The following is a 24,060-nucleotide window of genomic DNA, read 5'->3' on the forward strand; positions in this document are numbered from 1 at the left end:
TGGCAGTGATTTCGGGAATTGTCAAACAAGAAGTGAATAAAAATATGGATAGCTTCAGTAAAAGGGTGTAAAATAACACAGTACAGCCAAGAAATCTTTTGCAGATTCTCAATTTTTTGGGGCCAAGAAAGTTTTATCAACTGCCTTTAACCCAAAAGTGAAATACAAGTTATATTCATGTACTCAAATATCAGCATATAAAAGCGCAAAATACAGAAGCCCTGTGAATTAGACTAACAAAAGCTCTGTACCAGAAGAAGCTCCTGTGTTTAAGTCCTTTATATTCAGCTATTTAACAAATGCAGCTTTCCCTTGTTTACATGAATTGTTCAGTTAACACCTCCTACAATTCTGTAATTTCTGTGGAAGAATCAGTACAATTTCGACATAATGCTTTAAAAACTTCCCATATGCTACATCGCTTTCACAACCGACCAAAATTCACAAATTCTCCATATGACAATGACCTCCACAATCCAGACCTGAGCAAAGAGAGGATTAATAAAGTTCTATGTACGTATAGATGCTTCAAAATAACGCAAAAATTGGACCCAAAAGATCTCAGAGGAATATGCAAATGGTAATTCCCAGTTCAGTATCTGGACAGACATTAAACAGTCCATTCTGTCACGCCATCTGCCAGGCAGTTACCAGCCCTGCTCTGTTCTCTATGCTCTTTGTGCTTTATTTTTAAGCATGGAGCCGTTCAACTTATTTGGAAGTCAGATAAAAGACATGGAAGTGAACTTCAAAAAAAAAATAAAGGAATCAAAAAGTGATATACAGCAAAACAACTGCAAAAACCAAGTTTCAGACCAGCGATAAGGAGAATTAAAAAAAATTACTTCTAAATGCTTGCTTGAATTGTACTCCAAACAAGTTTATGTTCAGCATATACAGCAAGTCATGAAAGCTCAAGCTTTGTTTTCAAAATCTTTATTTAACAGAACAGTTAAAACACTTGGCAACAAAAAAATGTTAGTCTACGTTATGGAAAAGAAATTGTGGGAATTACTCTTCTCTGTGTGTGTGCATGCATGTATGTACGCTTGTATGCGTCTATAGAACCATAAAATAGCCCGTTAAAATACTACCTCAGAATAATCGCAAGCCAAATGCTAACGTAAAACCCTACCCGTACAACTGGACAGCAGAGAGGCAAACAGAGGCAGAGAACACAGGAGTCTCAGTCTACCTCATGCAAAAAGCACAGTATGGAAATCATCAAGTTGCCCCTTGGATTAAACGTGCAAAGATTCAACTGCAGAACTCCCATTTAAAGCTGTTTTTCAACTTTACAAGGCATTTCTGCCTGAAACGTGAATCTGAAAGCCAACCCAAAAATCTATCCACTACGTGCTGCATTCACTGAGATACCCAATGTAACACGAACGGTGATTATTCACAGGTCTTGTTCATACAACACAAACACCGAGGGGATGACAGATCCACTTGTGCTCCCCCCAGGTTTGCTCTGCTTGCAACTCAAGAAAAACATTCAGTATTTTAAAGATTTGTAAGAGAGAAGCTGTTTTACACTGAGGTCACTATGGTGAAGAAACAAGTTGTGCTTATTTTTATTAATAATTATTTTAAATCTTATTCAAGAATTCCACCGTGCCTGAATATTTAGTCTTCAAATCTATCAAAAACTAACTCTTTGGAATAAACCAAAACAAGACTGAGAAAAGTCTGTGTTATTAAAAAAAGCCAAAGAAGGTGACTTAGAACAGGAACATTTTTTTGAAGGAAAAACTCTAAGGCTAGTTCAAATGCCAAGTTGAAAATGTATTTATTTTACTTACTTTCAGAATATCTTGAGTTTCATTCCACTTGTTTGTCCACTCTTTGGTCAGTTCCTGTACCTATAAAAGAAAACAAATATTGGAAAAAAATCACATCTCTTCTAAAGTCCTTGGTAATGCATTCTCAGAGAAGTACTAAATATTTGCACAATTCTTCGTGAAGTTTAACACTTAAACACCTAGAAGAGCACTGCTGCTCCTGCAATAAGTGGTCATACCTACAATTTCTCTGTCTCAAAAAGGAAAAATCACAAAATTGTTATTTATGGTTTTAAATGAAACAAAGGAGAGGGACAGCCACTTCAAATAATGGCAGGAATTTTCAAAGGAATGGAATAATTCCACGCAGTGCTTCATCAGTCCGACAAAGTCTGCTGCCACAGATTGATCCCTTCGCTGTAACAAGACGACAGCTCCTCTCCGAAAGTGCAGGTAGGCATGGTCATGCTAAAATACCCTCCAGAGAATGGCATGCAGAGGAAGAAGGCAGCCTTCGAGAAAGAATCAAAGTTCGCTGCAACTTAGTAATCACACACTTGGAATCATAGAATTGCCTTGGTTGGAAGGGACCTTTCAGATCATCTAGTCCAACCACCAACCTAACTCCGACAAAAAACGTCACTAAACCGTATTGCTAAGCACTACGCGGTTGAAATCCGCACAGATCAAAATTTAACTTAGTTAAAATCAGCACAGAAGTGAGAAGCTGCTTGCAAATTACAGACAGGGAGAGCGCTGGGGGACAAACACTTAGGTTATGTCCTGCTTTTCCTACTTGTCTAGTTGTCCGTCTCATAAATTAACTTCCACAGCTTCCGCATCAGTAAAGGATCTTTTAATTTCAGAGTCTTTCAGATTTTTTAGAAAGTAGTGCATGCAGTGTGCTTCAGGCAGATCCACCTGAAAGCTCTGTCTGACTTGGAATCATAACCCCAGTAAACAGAATATACATATAGATATACACACACACACTTTCATTTTTTAAATCACCAGATTTCTGTGCAGGAATTAAATACATAGACTTGTAAAAACATACACAATCTTGTTATATGTATTCACTTCAACTGCACAAAGCTGAAAAAAAAAAAAAAAAAACAACAAAACCCAAACAAACCTACTATGTCCCTTTATTACTTTACAAATAAAACCAGTGTAGGAAAAAAAAAAAAAAAGGTCGTCAATGCAGCTCATCAGAACATCTCCATATTTGCAACCTTCAACCTACTATCCCAGCTGTCTTTGCAGATCAGCTGCAAATTAATCAATGGGAAGTAAAGAAGCTTCTCTCTTTTCTACCTGTATCTCAATATTTCAACAGAGAAAAGTAAATACATCTTTCAATGCATCATATCAGTCCTAGTGCTGCTAATCAGAATGTTAAAACAAAAAATAATTGAAAAGATCAAAGAAAAACATGAAGAAGGTCCATCGTAAGTCTATTCACCATACTAGAACAATTTTTATTGCTCAGAAATCCTTTAAACATTCATCTTATACAAGGACAAATCAACTCATTACAGAAAGCTACCATATATTTGTCAGATAATTTAAATATGGTGATAAAGTCTTTAGATCTGTATAAACAAATTAATGATTGCATTCATTCAATTATAAAAAAGCTATAACCACTGCAATATCTATTAAGAACTTTCAGTAATTACATCTATTGTAATTATCATGAATAGTAATCACATAACCTTCTAATGAGGCTGACAAAAGATAATAAAATATGCTCGATATACTCCCCACACAGAGGGACCAGCACTTCTGAGCAGGACAAGCAGTGATTACTGTCAGAGCATGAATAACATGCTCTAATTAGCACATAGTCAGCAGTTTATATTACTCAGCTACACTTAGATAAAAGCTTTAAATAAAATAAAAAGCTTTAAACAAAAATAAAAGCATACTACACATACTAACAATATTATTCATCTCCGATTCAGCTAAAAATATTTTAAAACCTAGGATGAATGTAAAAAAAAAAAAAAAACCAAAAACAATTTGTAACTGAAGTTTCATACTATGGTTATGCGGGTCCTACTTTAATTATTGACTACAACACAGTAAGGATTCCTACACACCCTACAGAGTTGTAAAATGCGTTTCCAGCTTGAAGCTTGTGTTATGGAGAAGCCTGGCGTCTACTTTGCAGCTATGGTTTATACCAATACGCATATTTTGTCCATTTTTGTCAAGAACTTCATTTTTAAAGTATCATTTCACTGAAAAGTATTTCAACATGTCTTTAAAACTGGTATTACCAATGGGAATCCTGAGAAGAGCAGAGAGATACCGTACCAATTACTCAAGTCAAAACAAAATTCTCAAAGCAATGCATTCATTCGCTAATTGTAAAGGTCTGAGCAGCGCCAGTGTAAACCTTACTATTTAAACCAGCTAAGAAGCCCCTATTTTTTTTAAAAGCATCATATCTACATTTGATTGGCATCTTGTTGACTACATTCGCAACTAAATACATTAGTATATAAATTTGCTGCCACGTAGCTGAGTGATTTCAAATACTTTCAAAGTATTTCTTTCTCTTTTCAAAGTCTGAGTAAAACTATTTTTCTAAACCAGTTTTTTTTCTAAAACAGTAGGCTTTAAAGACAGGCGTGTACATAGAAAAGAATTAACATAGAATGATAGAATAAAGAATGAAAGATTTCAAATTAAGAGAAATGAGAGTACCATTACATCTATATTGTTTTGGACCCTATCAGTGTATCTAAACCATCCGGGAATTTTTCCCAGATGGATTATTGAAAGAAAATGGTGTGAGACACACCATGAAGTACGCTCACCTAGATCTTAGACTCTCTCCAAAGAAACACAGCTAATTAGGCACTGAACATATCTGTACATACCAGATTTAAAGACTGAAATTTTCTCAAAACCTATCCCACAAGTTACTGATTACTTGAAAACGTAAGAGAGTTGACCTTTTTCCCCATAAATCTTTTACTGTATTTTCTGCACACTAAGTGCTTTGTTGCTGTGATTACTGGTTACTGATTCCTCTGATTTAGTGGCTTTTCCCTCTCTATTCTATTTATGAACGTACTTTGTTAGTAAGAAAGTTGGTCTGAGAACAAATATTTTCATTAATTACAACTGTTATACAAATATCAAGATATACATTGTTCTTAGTTATGTTATCTTACATCAGTAGGATAACAAAATTTCAAGTTCACACAGGTGGGGTGGGGTTTTGTTTGTTTGTTTTTTAAAAAAAAAAAGGCACCAAGAAAATCTTGTTTGGTGGAAGAAAATTTAGTTATGTATCAAAAAAAAAACCCAACTGAAAATTAACAAGACTCTTGCATCCAGACCCTCATCCTTTCCTTTTTTTTGTGTTTAAAAGCTGTATTATGAAATTATAACTCACCCTTGCTTCATTCTGCTGAAGCTTTTCTTCCATACTTAAAGCTGTTGGAGAATCCAAGAGTGCGATCTAAAAATTATAAAAAGTAAACATCACCAAGTTAAAAAGGAAGCAAAAAGGTAGTAATTTCTGCTGGAATCACATAAAAGAAATGCAACTGTTCAACTTTTTTGTTTATTTAGGATGAAGTATTTTAAACTCCAGCATACATCACTTTACCTTGAAATACCGTAAACAGAGTAATCGAAATCTTGTCAGAGCAGATATATCACACACAAATCATCAGTTTGGGAGTATTATTTTCATTCACTATGCATACACATTGCCACACATGCACACACTGAAATGGGACACAAGTTTCTAACAGGTAGTTCCTGATACATCTATCTTTACGTTTCTGTTAAATGTGAAAATTTATCATGCATCAACAGTTAACCATTTTGCTATAAAACATATGTATACTACTTATCTTTAATAAAGGTAACCGGCCTTAGAAAAGGAAAGCTACTATGAACGCGCACACACAAATAATACTCATTGTTATGTGACCTCCTACACTGAATCCAGTACTATATTTTGGTAACCAGTATCTTCAGTGATCTACATAAGCATTTGCAACACAGTATATTCTGGGAATATAAAGGAAAACCACAAAAGAAATTATACAGAGATTTATATTCTACTGTGCATACATAACACTACCTGCTGTTTTACCAACCATCACAAATTCAATTAACATAAGCAGGTTCTCTATTGTCTCCCACACAGACATCTATCACATCCTACAACTGAAACAGATTTATTTTGTGATATCCACTGTTTTACAGCTTGGAACTAGGTCAAAGCATTAGATCTTCAAAGGGGTCCAAGTTACATCTAACTTTGCTAACTCTAAATCAAACCATATTTTGAAAATAAATTAATTTTCTCCTCCTAAAGAATAGGGGAGAAACCCAAGTATAATATAGTAATTCAACCCCATAAAGAGTTTTCTAATTGTTTTTAACAAAGCAGAGCCCTCCACTTCAATCATCCACAATACCTATTACTGCTTCCAACTGTGGTCCCATCTCCTTTTTCAGCAAATGTTTTATAGCATCAAGTCAAGCCTTCCATTAAAAACTGTCTATGCTGAACTGACATTTCAGATTGCACAGCCTACGTCAAATAAAATTAGATAGTTCTAGAAGTAAATCTGAAGTATCATTTCAGATACTTCCAAACAGTATTTGCTCAAGCATGAAATCTAGCAGTCCTGAGTGACATTATTTAGAAGAGAGGACTGGCCTGAGCCAATTGCATATTCCTTATTGTTAGCTTGGTTTCACCATCCTGGAAACAGAGGATAAATTAAGGCTAACTGAGCTTGAGCAGTAAAATGTTTATAGTGGCTAATACTGACAGAAGAGTAAGAAAGACAATCATGCAAAAGTAGTATAGCATGACACGTTTTCTTACACCACCACTGAAAATACTTTCACATATTGAGCACGTTACATGCTTTCTAATATACTGTGCAGCGAAACACAAATAAAATTTGTTCTTCAAACCCATCCATACTCCTACTTTTTATATTTACGCATCTTAAATACTTTATCTTCTACTACTTTTAAGGTACTAGATGAAGTACACCTCTTCAATCTACCAGGCTAGACCCAGGAAATATGGTACTGCTCAACCTCCTTATGCTGTGGCGACTGTTCCACAGCACACTGCAATCAAGCTCTGATTATATTAAGAGAAAGCTAAAGGCTTTGGGATGACAATTTTTCCCCCTTATGTTAAAAGGGGTAATCTACTGGCCATATGGAAACTGATTCAATCAGGAAAATAATATTCATTCATAGCCTCATAGAGCTTGTTTACTCAAATCAATATAATGAAAGATAATTATCTCATTACATTCTAGAAATAGATGTTATAACTCAAGGAAAATTACACATAAATTTCAAGTAAAGCTAACCTGATTCCCTTGAGCAAGCAGGGCTTTTAATCGGGCTATTTCAGCTCTCAGCTCACGGATCAGTTTGACGTTAGGATCCTCATTAATAGTAGGCTTGTTGATGATGTTTTTGGCTCTATTTGCATAGCGAAGTGTACTTAAAGTTTCTCCATAATTGACATCAGCAGGTGAAATAGCTAAGGAGATGAAGTCAGAAACAGTTTATCCAGTACCATATGTTTCATTTAGTAAAGTTAGTTTATACTTTAGAAGACAGATGAACTTAATATGGATGAAGAGACAGAAACATATGATTAACCAGTATGGCTACAATTTGTTCCAACCCTTCACCTAGCTCCACTGCTTTCATGTTACTTAAACAAAGTTATAGTGAACACTATATTAGAATAGTGTGTTAGAATAATCAAGTCCAACAATCAAGCACTGTAAAGAAATCTTGGTGCCAATCTATTTAACATTTACATTTCTCTGGTAAGCCTAAACATCCTATATGAATACTTTACAGGCTTTCTTGAATTTTTTTTTTTTTTTTTTTTTTTTTTTTTTTTTTTTTTTTTTACAAGAACAGTGGGGAAAACGGTGAGTATTTTGTAGGTATCAATATAATCATTGGAGGGGAAAGTCATTTCAGATAAAAACACAGTAGGTTTAGTCCAAGTTTTGAAGGGAAATTAAACAGCATTCAAGCAAAAGCAGCCATGAAAACAAAAACATGAGAAGAGCTTCTATAATTTACAAGCCTAGCCGTTCTGCCGAGCTGCAGGCATCTGGCAGCACACAGAACTGTTACTCATCTCATGCATCAAGAAAAAACAGTATTATTTTTATAGGCAACTTAACCAGGAAAAACAATGGAGTTTAAACGAAACGGCTAATGCTATCCTTCAATTAATTTTCCTAACAATACACAAGATTTTCCCAACTAAAGAGATAATTACTGCATTCAAATAGATGAGTAAAAACACAGAAGAGAACACCATGCAGAAATTGAGGGACCAGAAACCTTAATAATGAAACGGAACAAGAGACCCAGAGAATCAAACAGTGAAAACACCTGTAAAAATAATCAAGTAACCAAAGTATTCTGCCCTTCCTCGTAGTAACAAATACACTTTTTGTGGTAGAGACTCCCTGAATTAGGGGAGATACACTTGGCAACAGACCATACTTCCTCTAGCTCACACTATCACTTCCCTGCTTTATCTACTGTCTCCTCTCCACTACTCAATTATTCTTTTTCTGGAAGGATGTTACAATACACTATAGAAATATAAAAATACATCCAATTCTGATTCATCATAAGAACCTTTCCTACAGATGATCTTCCTGCTTTTTTTTGTGTTTAGTTACAGAAAAGGCAGGCCAAATGTATCTGGACAGCTTGTCAGGTTGTGTTAGGCCATTCAGCCACATTACCAGTAGAGTTACTGTTGGAGAAAAGATCAACCATCAGGGCTCTGCCGAGCAGAAGCATCGTTAATAGATGAGGAAGTAGCTGAAGAAGCAGCTGTGCACTGTAATCATTAGTATAGGCACTGAAAGCTCACTGTGTTTGTAAAACTTCTCATCCCTATCCTTCTGTCAAAAGAAACCCCAACTTACTCAGCCATGTAACTGAAAGAAAACACCAAAAAGAAAGACGCCAGCAGAGTGGTACCTAAACACCCAGGAAAACAAAGCGAAGTCTAGTCCAAAATCCTCTTTTGGTACTACTATGATCAGCCTGAGGAAAGAAAGTGGCACAGATTCCAAAAACAACCCCAAAGTCATGCAATAAAGGAACTGCTATCCAGAGAATGTGACTACAGCAAAGCGAGTGAAGAACCAGAATTTGACCCAATTCATTTTATTCCCTCGATTCTGCTCTCCCACCATTCCCAAGACAGACTGCATTTCATCTAGGCAGGAAAGAGTGAGAGAAATTTCAGAGCTGCTCTTCTCTTCACACCTTACATCTCCAACATCCAAAATCCTCCCTCTGTCCTCACGTAGGTTTTTTTTGGGAATGGAATTCCCATTCCAACTTGTTGAAAAAGAAAAATCTGCAATACATATGCCATCAGCAGGTTTTTAAACCAAGCGATCCTTACAGAGCTTTCTACAGGTAAAAAGGAAGCTGTAAGAAAAGTTTACATGATGACTGATCATAAATAATTGAATTTAGACAAAAAAGTTAAAACGTTGCATGCATTCAAAAAGTAGGTTAAATCAAAATGACAGTCTCACCCACTGAATGTCAAAAGAGACCAGGTTGTTTCCGCTACTAATGCAACAAAAACAACACAGTTTTGGAAATGCAAACTGATTCACACATCAGTATTGACTAGATGCACAAAGCTGGAATATTTTATTTACTTGTGATCAAAGTCTACAACCTGGGGAGGAGAGGTGTAAGGGGAGAGAAGTAGAAGACTTTATCTAGGTCCAGGTTTGAGCATTTACCATGAGTAACAGAGCTGTCAGGAACGTAAATAAACCTCAAGAATAACCAGGAACTATTACTTGAAGTTTAACTGGTCAGATTAGCGAACCATTACACTGCACACGTGTCAAAGAATCACAGCAGTGAGGTAGATGTCAGAGCAAATGTAAGCAATTTGGCACGTACATTTGGATGACCCTTACTTATGCAAACAAATGCCTAGTGACTGTACATACACAATCTGGACGCCTTGTTACATTTGTGACCAAGTATTCCAGCCAGGGATCCATGCACCCAAACATACGAAAATGAAGCTCTCAAATTCTGGAGGCATACCTGCTATTGTTTACTAACGTCATAAACAACTAGACTCTCCCCATATACACAGTGAGGCCCTAAATAGTTCTACTGCTGGAAGAGATGTTCTGCAGGGTGTAAGTAAAGGCAGCGTGTTACTAGAAAATTCTGAAAGAAAGAAATTAATAAGTATAAACAATATTCTACTTTAACAAAGCACCTGGAATCTAATTTACAGCCATTTCTATTACAGATGAACAGTTCAGGATGCAAAAAAAGTAATTTAAAAACACTTACTGGCAATCATTATAGTTTTAGAGTTTCCTCCTAGGCTATCTTTTAACAGCCAAGTCAACACAGAGTCCCTGTAAGGCACAAATACTTGTTTCTTCTTTGAAAGAGGATTTGTGGCATCCTGAGATAAATCAGCTGTGATGTGGAGGTAGGAAAAAAAATAGCAATTATGTATTTTCATTCATTTTCAAAAATGGTATGTGTTAGGCCACTATTTGTATAAGTAAAAATGAACAGAAGCGTAAGTAAACAAACAGACAGCTATTTAATGATTAAAAAAAAAAAAAAAAACCAAACCAACAACCCAAAAGAGACAAGCACAAAAACCAGAGACTTACCTAAGGCAGAAATGACATTTCCCAGAGTAACTAGAGATTTGTTAATATTCCCTCCTTCCTTTAATCTAACCCCTGTGGCACCAGTGGCATCTGCTCTCTCACTTCCAGCAAGATCTACCAAATGAATCTTGCTAACAGTCTCACAAGGCATTTCAGAATCAAATTTAGCCTACAGGGGAAAAAAAACAACCGAAACAAAAGAATGTTAAGCTACCAAATTCAGAAATTTTACTGAATCGAACTTAGTGGCCTTTTTCATGTCATGACTGCATTTAACCCGTTTACGCTAGCAGAGGTTCAGAAGACAGGTGTATTAGAGGTGCCACAGAAAAGCATTTGATCATGAATTGCTGCATAACTTCCCCTCAAGTACTTACCTTCTTTAAATTGTAGCCCTTACAACTTCCTCGCCATTTATGTACACGCACTGACTAATCTGAATTCGTATTTACATGATGCACAGTGAACATATGCTGCATTCATTTTACTAGGCTTTCAACATTTAAAGTCACAGCATACACAGACATATTTACACTTAGCTTCTCCCCCTGCCTCCAAGTTCAAGTAAGTATCAATTGCAACTTTATTCCATGATTTTAAGTGAGGTTTCCTCCCAATTTTTATCTTAATTCACATAAGTCAACTCAGATTGCCCTATTTCAAACTTCCTTCTACTTTTACAGTACAACAGCAGAGCAAGACCTTTTGCTGCCTGACTCTCATCCTCTTCTGAAAGCTTTGCGATGAGCAATTCATCAGTAGTGGACAGCTGGAGCACAAGATTTTATGTCTGCGTGGTTTTGGGGGGATACATGCAAAGTTCTGTCAGTGGAGTGAGTCTCCTCTACGCTACCTTCTCTTCATCTAGCAGGTTATCCACGGACTGTCTAAAAAGTTCCCCGAAAACAACAATGCAGAGCAGGAGTCATTAGAAATGGAGTTTACTACATATAAACAAAAAGATCACTATGCTCTGAGAAAATGTGTGAAATCTCTCCATTATTCCATCAGTAAATCAAGGAATATAAATAGGTTTCCACCAGTAACAGATGAAGAGTCAGCAGGAAAACACACAGAAAACATTTCTACGCTCTACGATTTGCGCCATGGAGACAAGTTTTGTCATAAACTTTGGGTAACATCAGAGTGTAAAAGGTAGCCCCTGTGCAGCTCTGGCTGAAGCCTCAGACAATGTGCTCGGGGGGGTTGTTTTGTTACCTGAGTGAAGTTGATTGTGAAAATGGCGTGCGACCTGCTACTGACATCATTCATTCCAGTTGCAGCCGTCGTTCTATTTATGTTTCCTGCGTCCATAAGTTCCTCTACATCAGTATAATTCTGCACTAAATGTTTAGACAAATCTGAAGAAAAGCAGAGTGTTACAGTATGCTCGTATGTGCACTTGATTTTCTTTACAAAAAGATTCACGTTACTCTCACCGCTGCAAAGTATTGCAGCAATTAGTGTTTATTGTCATACTTGTTTATCACTTAAGTAAAGGAATGAGGCCTCACGTGAGCAATGGAGAACTTACACATTTACAGTAAATTAAGAAAAAAATATGCATTACTAAAGTATTTAGTGCAATAACATAAGCATAATGCCCCAAGAGACATGAACCTTCCCTGGTAGAGGGCGGAACAAGACAATTAGATCCTAATAGGTTCTTTCCATCTAAACACTCAAGATTTATAAGTTATAGTCAACAAATTCATAAAACCATTCTTAACATTATTCACAAATGTGTTATAAATTTACAGGTAAAAAACTTTATTTGTATAATCATCTTAGAATTGGGAAAGAGAGTGGAGATACAAAATGAGAGGCTATTCTTTCATGTTTTTATATCAAAGGAATGCACTGCATCCCTCATCATTTATATTTTAAAAGATAAAAATGCCCTATGCAAATTACACAGGACATTTTGGAATACATAAAGGTAATAAAATATCCAGTGCAAAACACTGGAAGTGTTTTTACCCTCAACATATGGCCCTTCTTTTGGATGTTCTCGTATCCGTAAATTAGTAGTTTTTGACGACTTCCGTCTGAGAAGATCTCTCACACGTTCATTATAAATTTCCAGATAACTGAAAGAAAGAAAAAAGATTAGAAAAGCAGTGACTGATTCCAGAGTCTTTAAAAAAAAAAAGGAAAGTCGTGTTAGCACTGTGTTTGAAAGCAAGACGCCTGGAGAAGCAAATGGATCCAAAGTTGGCTTAAGATAGTAATGACTACAGTGTACTCGCATCATAAGGCAAAAAGCCAAAAAAGCATGAAGTAGAAAGGAAGCAGACATTAGCAAGATCAAGATCTCCCAACGTCAGCTTGAAATAAAGGGTAAAAATAAGGAAGACGCTGTCTAGTACCAAAGGCATTTTCACTATCATTTAAATAAAGCAAAATGCACAGCTGTTGGATTGAAGTTAGAAGTATTGCGCATTTGGACTACGACTGCCAACAAAAATCAATTATAGGACTGAGGCCAAGCATGGAAAGTTATTTGAAAAATACACACTTCCCTCAGAGATAAGCGAAACGGGGTGGTTGTAACTGAAACAAGTTTGATAACCAGCAAACTATTAACACGTCAAGACCTACCTGACTTCTGTTCGAAAGGATGCCTCATTCCGCTTTGTTTTTTCACTGATTTTGCTGAATAATCCTTCACAAATTCGAGGTATTAAACCTGCGTCACCCTGCAATAACAACAATTCTTATTTCCAAGGCTATATATGCATGCACAATTAATTTTGAAAAATAGAACCCAAGACCACTAAGAGTTAGTTAAGAGTTCCAAATCCAGAAAAGGAGAAACATGAAAACTTTTCAGCGAATACTCTCTTGCCATTTATTTACCTGCAGTCATCTTGCCACGGCAATCCTCGTGTGTGCGTTGGAATGTATATACTAGCTGCAATTCTTTGCTGTTGGGATACATTTCACCCCTCTCACTTAGTTCAAAGAACCCCAACTGCTTAAGGCAGAAACCGGCTCCCCAGAGCAAGATACAAACTGCCTTATCTCAATATTACCTTTTATAACTTCTCCTTCTACCTCATTTTACTATGGATTTGGCAACATCTGCAGAGAATGGGACAAGAGCCATATACGTGCATCCATCGCTCAAACCCCGAGTCCCAAGCTCACATGTCTTGAAAGATGCAGCAGGTCCTCTGGATAAATCAAAAATTCAAACTACATTCACAGTATCCCACAACGCAGCCAAATTAAATTTGATATTTAACTTCTGAACGCTTGCTTCTGCGGTTAAAGAGTTTTTATGCATAAAGTGCTCGGTCGGTTTAATAAAGCCAACTGAAAAAAAACATACTCCTTCTCACAGATCCCTACAGACACGGTGTACTAGCAGGGCTGCAACTATCCATTACAGGGTCATTGCCACCCCAGCTAACGCAGCAGCCAGCAGCATGTCATCTTCTCAGTTAAGCTGGCACTCAAGAATTGAGCCTCATCCCAGGGAGGCTGCTGCTCCGCCACTGATGTCAAACACGCGTCAGACTGCAAAGCAGCAGCTAATACCACTGAGATACCCAGAGACTTAGCATGCAGCTCTCCTCCTCCCCTTGCTCCAGGGAGACCCCTTTCCAGCCAAGCAGGCGGGCAGTGAGTCAAAGCCAGGGTCTTCCCCAGCAGCAAAGAGGAGCAGGAGCGCCGTGCAGCTCTGGTCCCAACTGCCAAGGGGCTGCTTGCGCCCAGCTGCCCCATTCCCACCGAGACTGATTAGCTAAATGACCAACTACCTGCTGAGCACAGCTCCTCCCCATGACTGCAGGAGGACAGCAGCTAACGCTCCTTCAGAGCTGAAATGAGTGAATGTGGCTCCCAGGAATAAAGGAACACATACATACAGATGAGCTTTGGGCTCAGAGCTGCAAACTCAGAAGTGGCTCTACAAAACAGTCTGTCAGCTATAATTTGCCTCCCATACAAAAATGCCTAAGAGATTTGATGTGATGGACTAATTGTAATTCTACGCACCGCTGAGGCAAGAAATGTTCTTGCTTAGCGTTAGGGGCCTTGTAATTAAGCAGGAGGCATCTTAGGACAAACCAGACCCAACATCCAACATGAGCAAAGCCCAGGCACTCCAGGCACCCAAGCGAGCTTCCCTGGTGGGATTCTACAGATATCCGGCAGCAAAGGAAAACGTGAAGATGGTGCACTACTCTGCATCAGGCTCTGGCAGGGTGAGTGCTCCATGGACAAAGATTTCTCTTCTACTCAAACTCCCGCATAAAATCTCACCCTTTTTGCCCAAGCCAACTCCAGTCTGTTCCTGTGCTAGTCCCCTCTGTCCTCATTCTTCAGCTTCCCACTGCATTCTCTGGCCCAACAGTCTTCTTCCAGGTGGCATCTCTGAGCTCCTCTTCCTCTTTCCTTTGCCCAGATAGAATTCCTGATTCATCATCCAGTCCCCTTTTTTTTTTTTCGTAATCATACTCTATCCCTCCATTTTGCCCCTTTCCAGTTTCTTCCTCCTCTTAATCACAGCCTCTCTGTCCTTCTCAAACCAGGCTTCGTTCTTTGAAATAATAATCTGTTCTCTCCTTCCATCATACCTAGCCCTTCACCTGGCTGCACCTTGCTTTAAAAAATAATAAAATAAAAAAAAAAATTAAAAAAAAAACCCCACCCCTAGAAAAAGGCAGAAACATGCAGCTTAGTAGGGTTTTTTTGAGACAGTTGCCTTTGCTAACAAAGGAGCAGCCTTTTCCAACATGTATCAATCTCTACTCCAGATAAAGTTTCAGGGTTCAGTGTTGGAATTTCCCCTTCATATTTTTTTTATTACTTTAGAAAAAAAAAAAAAACACAGAAAGAGGAAAAAGTGAGACTTTTCTTTCATCTCATGCTTGGAAACACCTGAATAGTTTTAATTAAAGCTTAAGGAAAAAAACATGAAAGATCCATCACAAAGTTTTAGGCAAGACATTAGTGTCTGACATAATTTTGCAACAGCGCAGGGAGTCTTAAAATGGGAAATACTAGCTCTAATTGAGTAACTTCAACCATAGCAATATAGTGATGAGAGAGGAAGAACACACAGTTGCCAGCGTATTTCATCAGTAAAATATACATCTTACAGAATGTACACTGTTTATTAGAAACTATATTTAAACATTTTCTCTCTTTTCACTCCTTACAGCTCCAGGGCAGGATCAACCACACCTGTGACAGGTTTTTTTCTGAGTTACAGAGTTTCCAGTCATGGAAATCTGCAGAACCAAAAGAGGTAGTTCATTCAGAACTTAATGTTCTCATTAAAAGCCTGTCTTCCTTCTGTGCTATCTAGCCAGAAAACTCATTATTGCAATTTAAATGTACTGTTTCTTACCCATCTACCTTGGGCATAGAGAACACATTCTTCCAAGACGTGAAAGGCTGCTGCAGAAAAGAAGGGAATACTTTTTTTCCTCCAGTCTTCCTTTCTCTGCATACGCAAGTCTGATTTTCCTGATAGATCATATTTTATAGATCTCTGATCATTTCAGTATCTCTGCTCAAGACTGAGTCTAACTGGTCCACATATTTCTTGAAATGATTGCTGCCCACAGTATTGCAGAAGAAGCCTTCCAGAGCCAAGAGCAGCAGATATTGAAAGCAAAATGAAAACAGAATTCATACTTTTTAAGGAGAAGTAAGGAAAAAAGAAAATTTATTTCCAATTCAAGTTTTCTTATAGCACTGTAGTCTCTCTGACAGGGCCATCAATTTTCAAGCATTTAACTTGGCAGCTGAGTATATTTTATACATGTTCTGTACAAAGCCAGATTAAAGTATTTATGTATCATGGCAAGAAGATTAGACCTTTATTATTGAATAGTGTCAAACAAACTTCAGCACCTATTCATTTGCAAAATGTCTTGATGATTACCGTCATTACATATAGCGAGGCAGTCTCATAAAAATGTCACTTTTATAAATTTCTGAAATAGAAATCCACATCTAGGTCATAAGATCTTTTCTGGTTACAAAAGTCTATTCTGCTTACCATATCGAAGTTAAATATAAACCTACTTATTCTGTGACAACTGAAAGAAAAAGAATTACAGCTAATTTACTCTCCTAAACTAAGGGAGGTACAAAGTGGCCAATCTTACATTTCAAAAGAGTGATCTATCTGAGGAAGGACGAGTAGCAATATTCCCCTGTTCAATTCTGCTGGGAGAAGACATGCTGTATTTTTTTCCCCCAAGGATTAAAGGGGAATGAAACCTGTAGAAGCAAAACAGGCTTCATCAGTCTGCTATTTTAAACTGCTCCACTCCCAACAATTCAGTGAGTTCTTTCTGTCCTTGGGAAGTCGTGGAAACAACTGCAAGAAAGCCCTTCATTCACAAACCGCCAAATGTCCCTCCTACCGTACCTTCCTTTTCCATGGTCTTCACTGCAGCGCTCAACAGGACTTAATCCTTAAAATTAAAGTTACCGTATCATCTCATAACAGTTTGCTGAAACTTAAATTTAGCAACTTTCATCCCCAGTTTCTACTCCTCACTTGATAGCCTTCCCTAAACAGGGGTGAAGGACCTATTTTAATCTCCTGACCCTTCAAAAGAGGCGTAGAAAACAGCTCTCTTCAGAAAGAGCCGATCATTCACGTTCTCATAATCAGTATCTTCTTTTTTGTCTCGAGTTGGGCATAGAAAATCGTAGGTAACACTTGAATTTTTTGGTTTTGTAACTGAACAAAAATTATTGCTTTTTGTCCAACATAACATAGTATCACTTAGAGACATTTCTTCCAACTGTAAATATCTACATATAAAAGAAAAAGCTTCTAAAACCTCCAATTACTAATAGAAGATATGATACATGGGGGGGTCAGTCACATACAGACAGGATCACCAATAATAATTCCATAAAAGCATTCTTTTGCAATAGCAAACTTTCAATGCATTGCTACAGAATAAAATGCACATTTGCAAAATGCAACATACCGCATTTCCCATCATGGTGTAGGACTTCCCAGATCCAGTCTGTCCATATGCAAAAACACAAGCATTATAACCTTCAAAAGCAGATTTAAGCACATCTGTACCAAGATTTTTGAAAACCTAAAAACAAAGGAAGTTTTTTAGGACAACAGAAGCTTGGGGAAAAAAATTTGTCATCAGTCCAGCATGGCAAATGTTAAACAATAAACTACCAAAGTATAAGCTAGCCATCAACCAATGACATTTAGTACTAAATTTTACTACTGTAGTTTACAGCACTGACAACAATATATTTTCTTCTTCTTTTTCTGTGAGAGATCTACCCGACATGCAGAAATATATAAAAAAAATAACCAAAACACTCCCTTCTTTCTATAGCTACAATTTCTTTCAGCTAATCTCAGCTATTTCATTCACTTTCCCTTACTGTTAATATCTGCTCACTTTTTGTATCTTTGCCAACTCACCATGTTCTGCCAACATCCAGCCCCTTCTCAAACGGAAATGTTTCAGTGATCCCATCAGGTTCTTGGTTTGTGTTTTTGGAGGGGTTTGGTTGGTTGGTTTTGGGTTTTTTGCTTTAACCAAGTGTCAGAGAACGAGCCATTATTTTCAACATATTTCCTCCCTAACTGGCTTTTACATACTATTACTTTTTAGGCTGGCAAACATGGAAAATTGTTTTCTATATGGCAAGTGACCTTCTTTCCTCAGCTAGCCCCTTCTCTTTTGCCCTCAACATTTACAAACTGGTAATGATCCCTCCTCCACACTCCATAATTTCGAATCTGTTCTCACCTAGTAACTTCATCTCTCACGAGATGCCTTCACCACCTTTCTCTGCAATACTGGCTCCAGTATCCCACCCAGACTCCTGACATTTCATTATCATTACCCCTCATTTCCATCCATACACCCACTGGCCCACCGGGCAAGGAGTAATACTTGGTGCACCTATTCTCTCAATGAAAATATTCATCTGGGTCTCCTAATCCAGACATGATTTTCAGAAAAAAAAAAAAAAAAAAAAAAAAATCTCATAAATGCTTCACCTAATTTGGCTACTAGTCCACGGTATATGTGGTTTAAATTAATCAAGGTGTAAAAATCATTATTAATAATGAATGGCGCACACACACAGTATAATCATGCTACTCCTCCCCCTGGAGGAGTGTTGGGTAATTTCTTTAATCATTAATGCTCAGTTGCAAGTGTACCTTTGGAATACTTAACTTGACCTTCCCTTGAGCAAAGGAGTTACAATGCTGTAACCTGTTATACTTCTCAAAGAAGAAAAGTATAAACATCAGCCAAAGCCCAATTTCCTTTTCACTTGTCATTTGAAAAGGAGCATCTTGATGTAATTTTCCCTCCCGAGCAACTGCTCCTTTATTTTTTCCCACTTTTCCATTTCCCTATGTCCACGTTTTTACCTCACCATCCAGACCAAGTCTTTATGCACTGTGGTTTTGACTGCATTTTCCCTGTTAAAAATTTGTGTATAGCTTGCATAGGACAGCTACAGTCGGTGTTGTCTGAGCACAGAGGCTTAACACACAGGTAGAAGAAAAGACAGCGTTAGGATGGGACTTTGTCAGAACCAAATGACTGGGACACTGGTTTATCACAAAAGGGCAGTAAACTCATCAAAATTCTATTTGTTTCTCATCCATGAATACCAACTAAGTAGCTTGATGGTAAATTGCCACTCCCACTCTAATTTTTGAATACTAAAGCACATTTTGCATCTATAAGGCATATTAATGGGGCATGTAGTATTAGACAAACTTCCCTTTATTATTTTTCTGCCTTTCAAAAGGAAAAATATAACAATCATGAACAAAGCGCACTAGGCAACCGCATTACCAACAATCAAGATGAATTTTATTCCATGGCAAGATGAATGTGAATCAAAGACGCCCTTCTTCTGTGCCACTAGTGCAGTAAACTGGAAATTCTGCAGCAACTTGATAAGAGCTTAGCTACAAAGTCTTCCAATTAAATATGAAATGAATAACACAAGCAAAACAATAGCTTGTGCAGCATTTGTTTGGAAATTGCACTCCCATGGTTTGACAACTCCTTTTGTTTTCAATGTGCTGCATGCATTGTAATTAAACCAACACTTGAGCCAGGGACAACAATATTTTTGTGGCTGAGCAAGAGAAGTCAGCATTCCTGACAGTAAGGGTGAAGAAGACAGTCTGGGGTTGTGGGGGACACTGTAATAGCAGAATATTGAACATGGACATCTAAGCCATGTTTAAGATTTATTGTTAGCATCTATTACTATGAACCATAAAGCTCACAGCTTTTTTAAAAAAAAAAAAAAAAAGATTGCTCAAGGCTGCTGCAGCGATCCCTATATGAGCATTTTAATTTCTTTTTTTCTCTAAGCTCCTGATGCAGGCAAGTTATCCTCCTCTTGCCACAACCTGACCTGCTCTGAAACAGAGGCAAAATGGCACCAATAAGGGAAAACTTAGAACAAGGAAAACTTAATTTATCACTTGTATGTGGAAACTGGACATCAATGCAGGATACAACCTGTATATCCATTTATATTAATTCAAGTTTCCTTTGCAAATGGCTGTCTTAATGAGAATTAACTTCAGTATTTCGCAGCACATTCAGATTCTGGAAAAAACCTGCACTGTAACAGCAACAGCCAAACAACACAATGGTTTCTCTTCCAGGGATTCTTCTAATGAGGTCTTGTCTAACACAGCTTTCCAGAAGTCTCTAAAGTCAGGTAAAGAAACAGCTACCTAAAGGATCCAAGAATTAAATACCCATAAACCTAAGCCACAATCAGTGCTTACAAAGAATTTCTATAACAACTTTTATAGTACATTTTGCAGACTTTTCCAAATATGCATTGATACATCATTAATACTTTTTTATGGAGATGTACTCCTCTATATCAGGAAGAGCTGAGGATATGGTAACCAGTTATTACCGAGAATTATATGCATTTTCAAGAAACTAAGTAATATTAAGCTGAGACACTAATTGATTTGTATAAGCAAACTTAAAGCAATCCTTTGTCGCATCTGCAGAACCACAACCAAAAATCTCAAGCTTCAGTTAGAACCAAAGCATAAAAAGAGAAGATTAAAGCTGCTTTAATTAAAATAAATAAATAAGTCTCTGCATGTTCAACTTGAAGCGTTCATTGAAGTTCTAGTAAGGCCATATGGACTGACTGACCTGCTTAAAAACATCCACTAGAAACTATGGTTCCAATCATTGTGCTCAAATACTCGACTTCTTTAATTTGACACAGTGCTAAAGTAATTAGGGTATTTCTACATCAATGCACAAATAAATGTATATTTCTTGATATTTCACAGAACATAGCAAAAACTGTGTTACTTAAAAAGAACACCATCAAGACATAACGAGAAATTTTAAGAATATAAAAGATCAAATGTTTTGATTAAACACTAACTAATAACTCAGCGAAATAACGAAAGAAGCTTTCAGAAAAAAAAAAAAAAAAAAAGAGGACCTACCACTTCAACTTGGCTTCAACTTATTGTTTCTTACTATTAGTTTTAATGCTGAAGCTTTTTAGGATTAGCCATGCCAATATCCCTGATTTTGGCGGTTTCAGAATAGATGAGGTACACACCAAAAAGGTACGTATCCAACTGGCTTACAGTACATTCGGCAAACCCTTGCATTGCTTTAATGGGAAAGAAATACTATCACTTCAATCTTACCGCATCCCAAATTCCACAAAACCAAAAGAGAAGAGAGCAATCACAAAACACTGGAATGTTACTTAATAAATTTATTTGGGAATGTGAAATAGCAAAAAGGTTCAATGTTCACATGAAAGGCGAGGTCAGGGAGAGCCTATCTGTTCATCTAAAAAATGCCTATAGCTCTGAGTTTTATTTTCTGTTCTGAGCGTGCAGGAAGAAAGGCAGTTTGGTCCTTTCCTAAGTGAATACTCAAGGGAAGAGGAAGAATAATCTTCTTCAATATGTACCAAGACTTTTGGACAAAAACAAACCCCACTTCAACCAGATAACAAGAATGTTTGTGGCTAAATGAATTAGAGATATATGCTTGTTTCTCAAAAGTCTTTTTTTTTTTTTTTCAAAAAAGCTTTTCAAAAACAAATTTAGTGCTCAGAGAAGTTTTCTAACTTGACCTCACAAGACAAATCAGGCAAGAGAACTAGGAAGAAGGCACTTAGCCTGCTGTACTAGAAAACACAGCACTTAACAATGTTAGATAAGTTGAAAAAAAAAAAAAAAAAACACAGAACAAAATTCAAATTCTCAGGTACCTAGGGGATTTTTAAATTGCGTAAGAAGTACTTTCAATGGAAAGAAGTTTCAAAGAACGCTTTCAAGCCAAAGAAAAGGAAAAAAAAGAAATCAATTATTCACATTCAGAAATCCTACCATTTCTTGACAAACAAAGCTGGGACTTTTACTGTCTGCTGAGAAATAGGAAAAATCATAAGTAAATGTCTTGGTTCTTTCTCGTCCTGTGTCTCCAGTACCACCCTCTGGCACCTATTTTAAAAGAAAAAAGCAAAAAAAAAAAAAAAACAGAGAGCTGGTATAATACATCCTGACGAAGTAATCAAAAACACTTTAGAATAAATAATCAGAATGCAAATTTAAAAAAAACCACTATACACATTTAGGAATTTATAATGACAGGTTAGCCTATTACTCCACCAACAGAGAAAAAATTAGCAACAGATATACCGTTCAGCCAGAAGGATAGTCACATTACAAGACAGCACAGAAGGAATTATTTCGATCTTAGCTTACTGCTCCTAACACCCACAGTACATTTTTGCCACAATATTTACGTTTAGTTAAATCAGTCCTGTATATGAAATTCAGATTATAACAAGGGATTATCCTATACTTATAATTAATAGGAGCCAGAGAGACTTTTGCACTGTGAACAGCATTTCAATGCAGAGTCGTAATTTAAATGGTGCTACATACCTGGTGCTTAAGCTATCATCATGCACAAGACATGACAGCTAGCACTATATTTCAGCAATATTCACTGGGATCTGAAGCAGTCTAAACAAACTACACAATGAAATTACTTTTCATACATTTGTCATTGGAAATTATCTTGGAAAAACCTATTTGCTGTGCATGGTTTCTCTTGCTGAGAGAAATGTTAAAATCTACCACCAAAATATTGTAAAAAGGGATGGGTACTTTGGTTTTGGTTCATTTTCATGGGGATTTCAGAAAACTACTTCTACAGACGAAGTAAAGGTTTAACAGCTACCAGGCATGTACCTCTATTCTATTGTTGGCTTTCATCTTCCAGCTAATTAATAACCAGAGTGATAAACCATCAAAATACCTGTGAGATACAGTCTATAGAGTGGTTTTCAGAAAGCCACGGCAAGCTTAACCTGTTTCCCCAAAGGATTACTTCAACACTGTATTTTAAAAACTAAGGGCTGTTCTCCACAGCGCAGTGCGCACCGCTATTTTGTCCAGTCATATCTTGGCAGCTGTTCTGTTAGGAATTCCTTTTTTAAATTGTGTTTACTCACCTTTAAGTTTGTGATTGTTGTTTTATTTTTTTCCATTGAAATAATAAACTTTGCATTTAGGTCTTTTTCCCTGCAAGAAAAACAAGACTTGAGTATTGTTAATAAAACATATCACAAAAATCCACAGTCGTATCTCCACTCGCTAAGTTGCTTGCCACAGTCAATTATCAAGTGAATTCATTTTTATTTCCTTTTTTAATTGTTGTGACCAACATTTATTTATTGCTCTGGGATACATTTGAAGTACTTGGGCTTGCCTCCAAATCCCTTCATCTACAAACAGAGTGGCAGCTTAGGGAAACCTGCTTCAGAAGTTTGACTCTGCAAGTCAATTAAGCGGTTTGTTCCTAATTTGAAGCACTCTGATCCAAAGCCCAGGGAAGTCAATTATGTGGCTCTAAGGAACTGCGAAACAGAACGTTCCAAGATAAGCCCTGGCCTCTTACCACCATCCGAGTACCAGCAGTTCCCATTCACCCATATAGCCTAGGTAACAGGGACTAAATATTTAAACCACAAAACCCCAGTATTTCAAAACTCTTTTAGAAATGAGGTATCCAACATATTTTTTGAGCTGTGACAGACCATGGCAGCGCAGGAGAGAGGTTCTGCTACCAAGGGATTCCAGGAAGAAAAAACTCCAGTTCCGCAGCAGTGTTTTCATGCACGCACAGCTATTTCACATCAGTTGTTTTCTGACCGTTTTCAAAACTATCATAAAAAAATCATTAGCTTCGCATCTAAAACCAGCACATCTCAACCTGCTTGCTAGAGATGGGATTTCATTATAGTTAGTCATAAGAGTAATACAGGCTGCTCTTGAATGACAACCTTGAGCACAACATCTCCTGTGCTATTTATTAAAAACAGGTACATGAAAAAAAAAAAAAGAAGGCAGGAGAGGAAGACTGCTATATACACTATACAAAACCTCACTCCTCAAATGCTAACAGACACGCCTGTTCCAAAACCACCTGCTAAGTCACCAGATAAACTGGCGTGCCCTACTGGTGCAAAGGAAAGCAGAGGGCTTTAAGGCA

General features: G+C 37.1%; 1 protein-coding gene across 5 annotated transcripts in view; it reads right to left on the reverse strand.

Moving 5' to 3' along the window:
• Positions 1 to 24,060, reverse strand: part of KIF16B (kinesin family member 16B) — a 139,531-nt gene that overhangs the window by 100,120 nt on the left and 15,351 nt on the right. For all 5 annotated transcript variants that reach the window (XM_063327863.1, XM_063327862.1, XM_063327864.1 and 2 more), the window contains exons 2-12: positions 23,021 to 23,090; positions 21,888 to 22,001; positions 17,473 to 17,589; positions 13,109 to 13,206; positions 12,488 to 12,597; positions 11,726 to 11,868; positions 10,508 to 10,676; positions 10,173 to 10,304; positions 7,157 to 7,332; positions 5,197 to 5,262; positions 1,806 to 1,865 (exon numbers count right to left, since the gene is read on the reverse strand). In XM_063327863.1, coding sequence (XP_063183933.1) covers positions 1,806 to 1,865; positions 5,197 to 5,262; positions 7,157 to 7,332; positions 10,173 to 10,304; positions 10,508 to 10,676; positions 11,726 to 11,868; positions 12,488 to 12,597; positions 13,109 to 13,206; positions 17,473 to 17,589; positions 21,888 to 22,001; positions 23,021 to 23,090 — 1,255 coding nt within the window. The remainder of the gene's footprint in view (positions 1 to 1,805; positions 1,866 to 5,196; positions 5,263 to 7,156; positions 7,333 to 10,172; positions 10,305 to 10,507; positions 10,677 to 11,725; positions 11,869 to 12,487; positions 12,598 to 13,108; positions 13,207 to 17,472; positions 17,590 to 21,887; positions 22,002 to 23,020; positions 23,091 to 24,060) is intronic.

The sequence above is a fragment of the Chroicocephalus ridibundus genome, chromosome 3 (assembly GCF_963924245.1).
Source record: "Chroicocephalus ridibundus chromosome 3, bChrRid1.1, whole genome shotgun sequence".
Classification (NCBI taxonomy): Eukaryota; Metazoa; Chordata; class Aves; order Charadriiformes; family Laridae; genus Chroicocephalus; species Chroicocephalus ridibundus.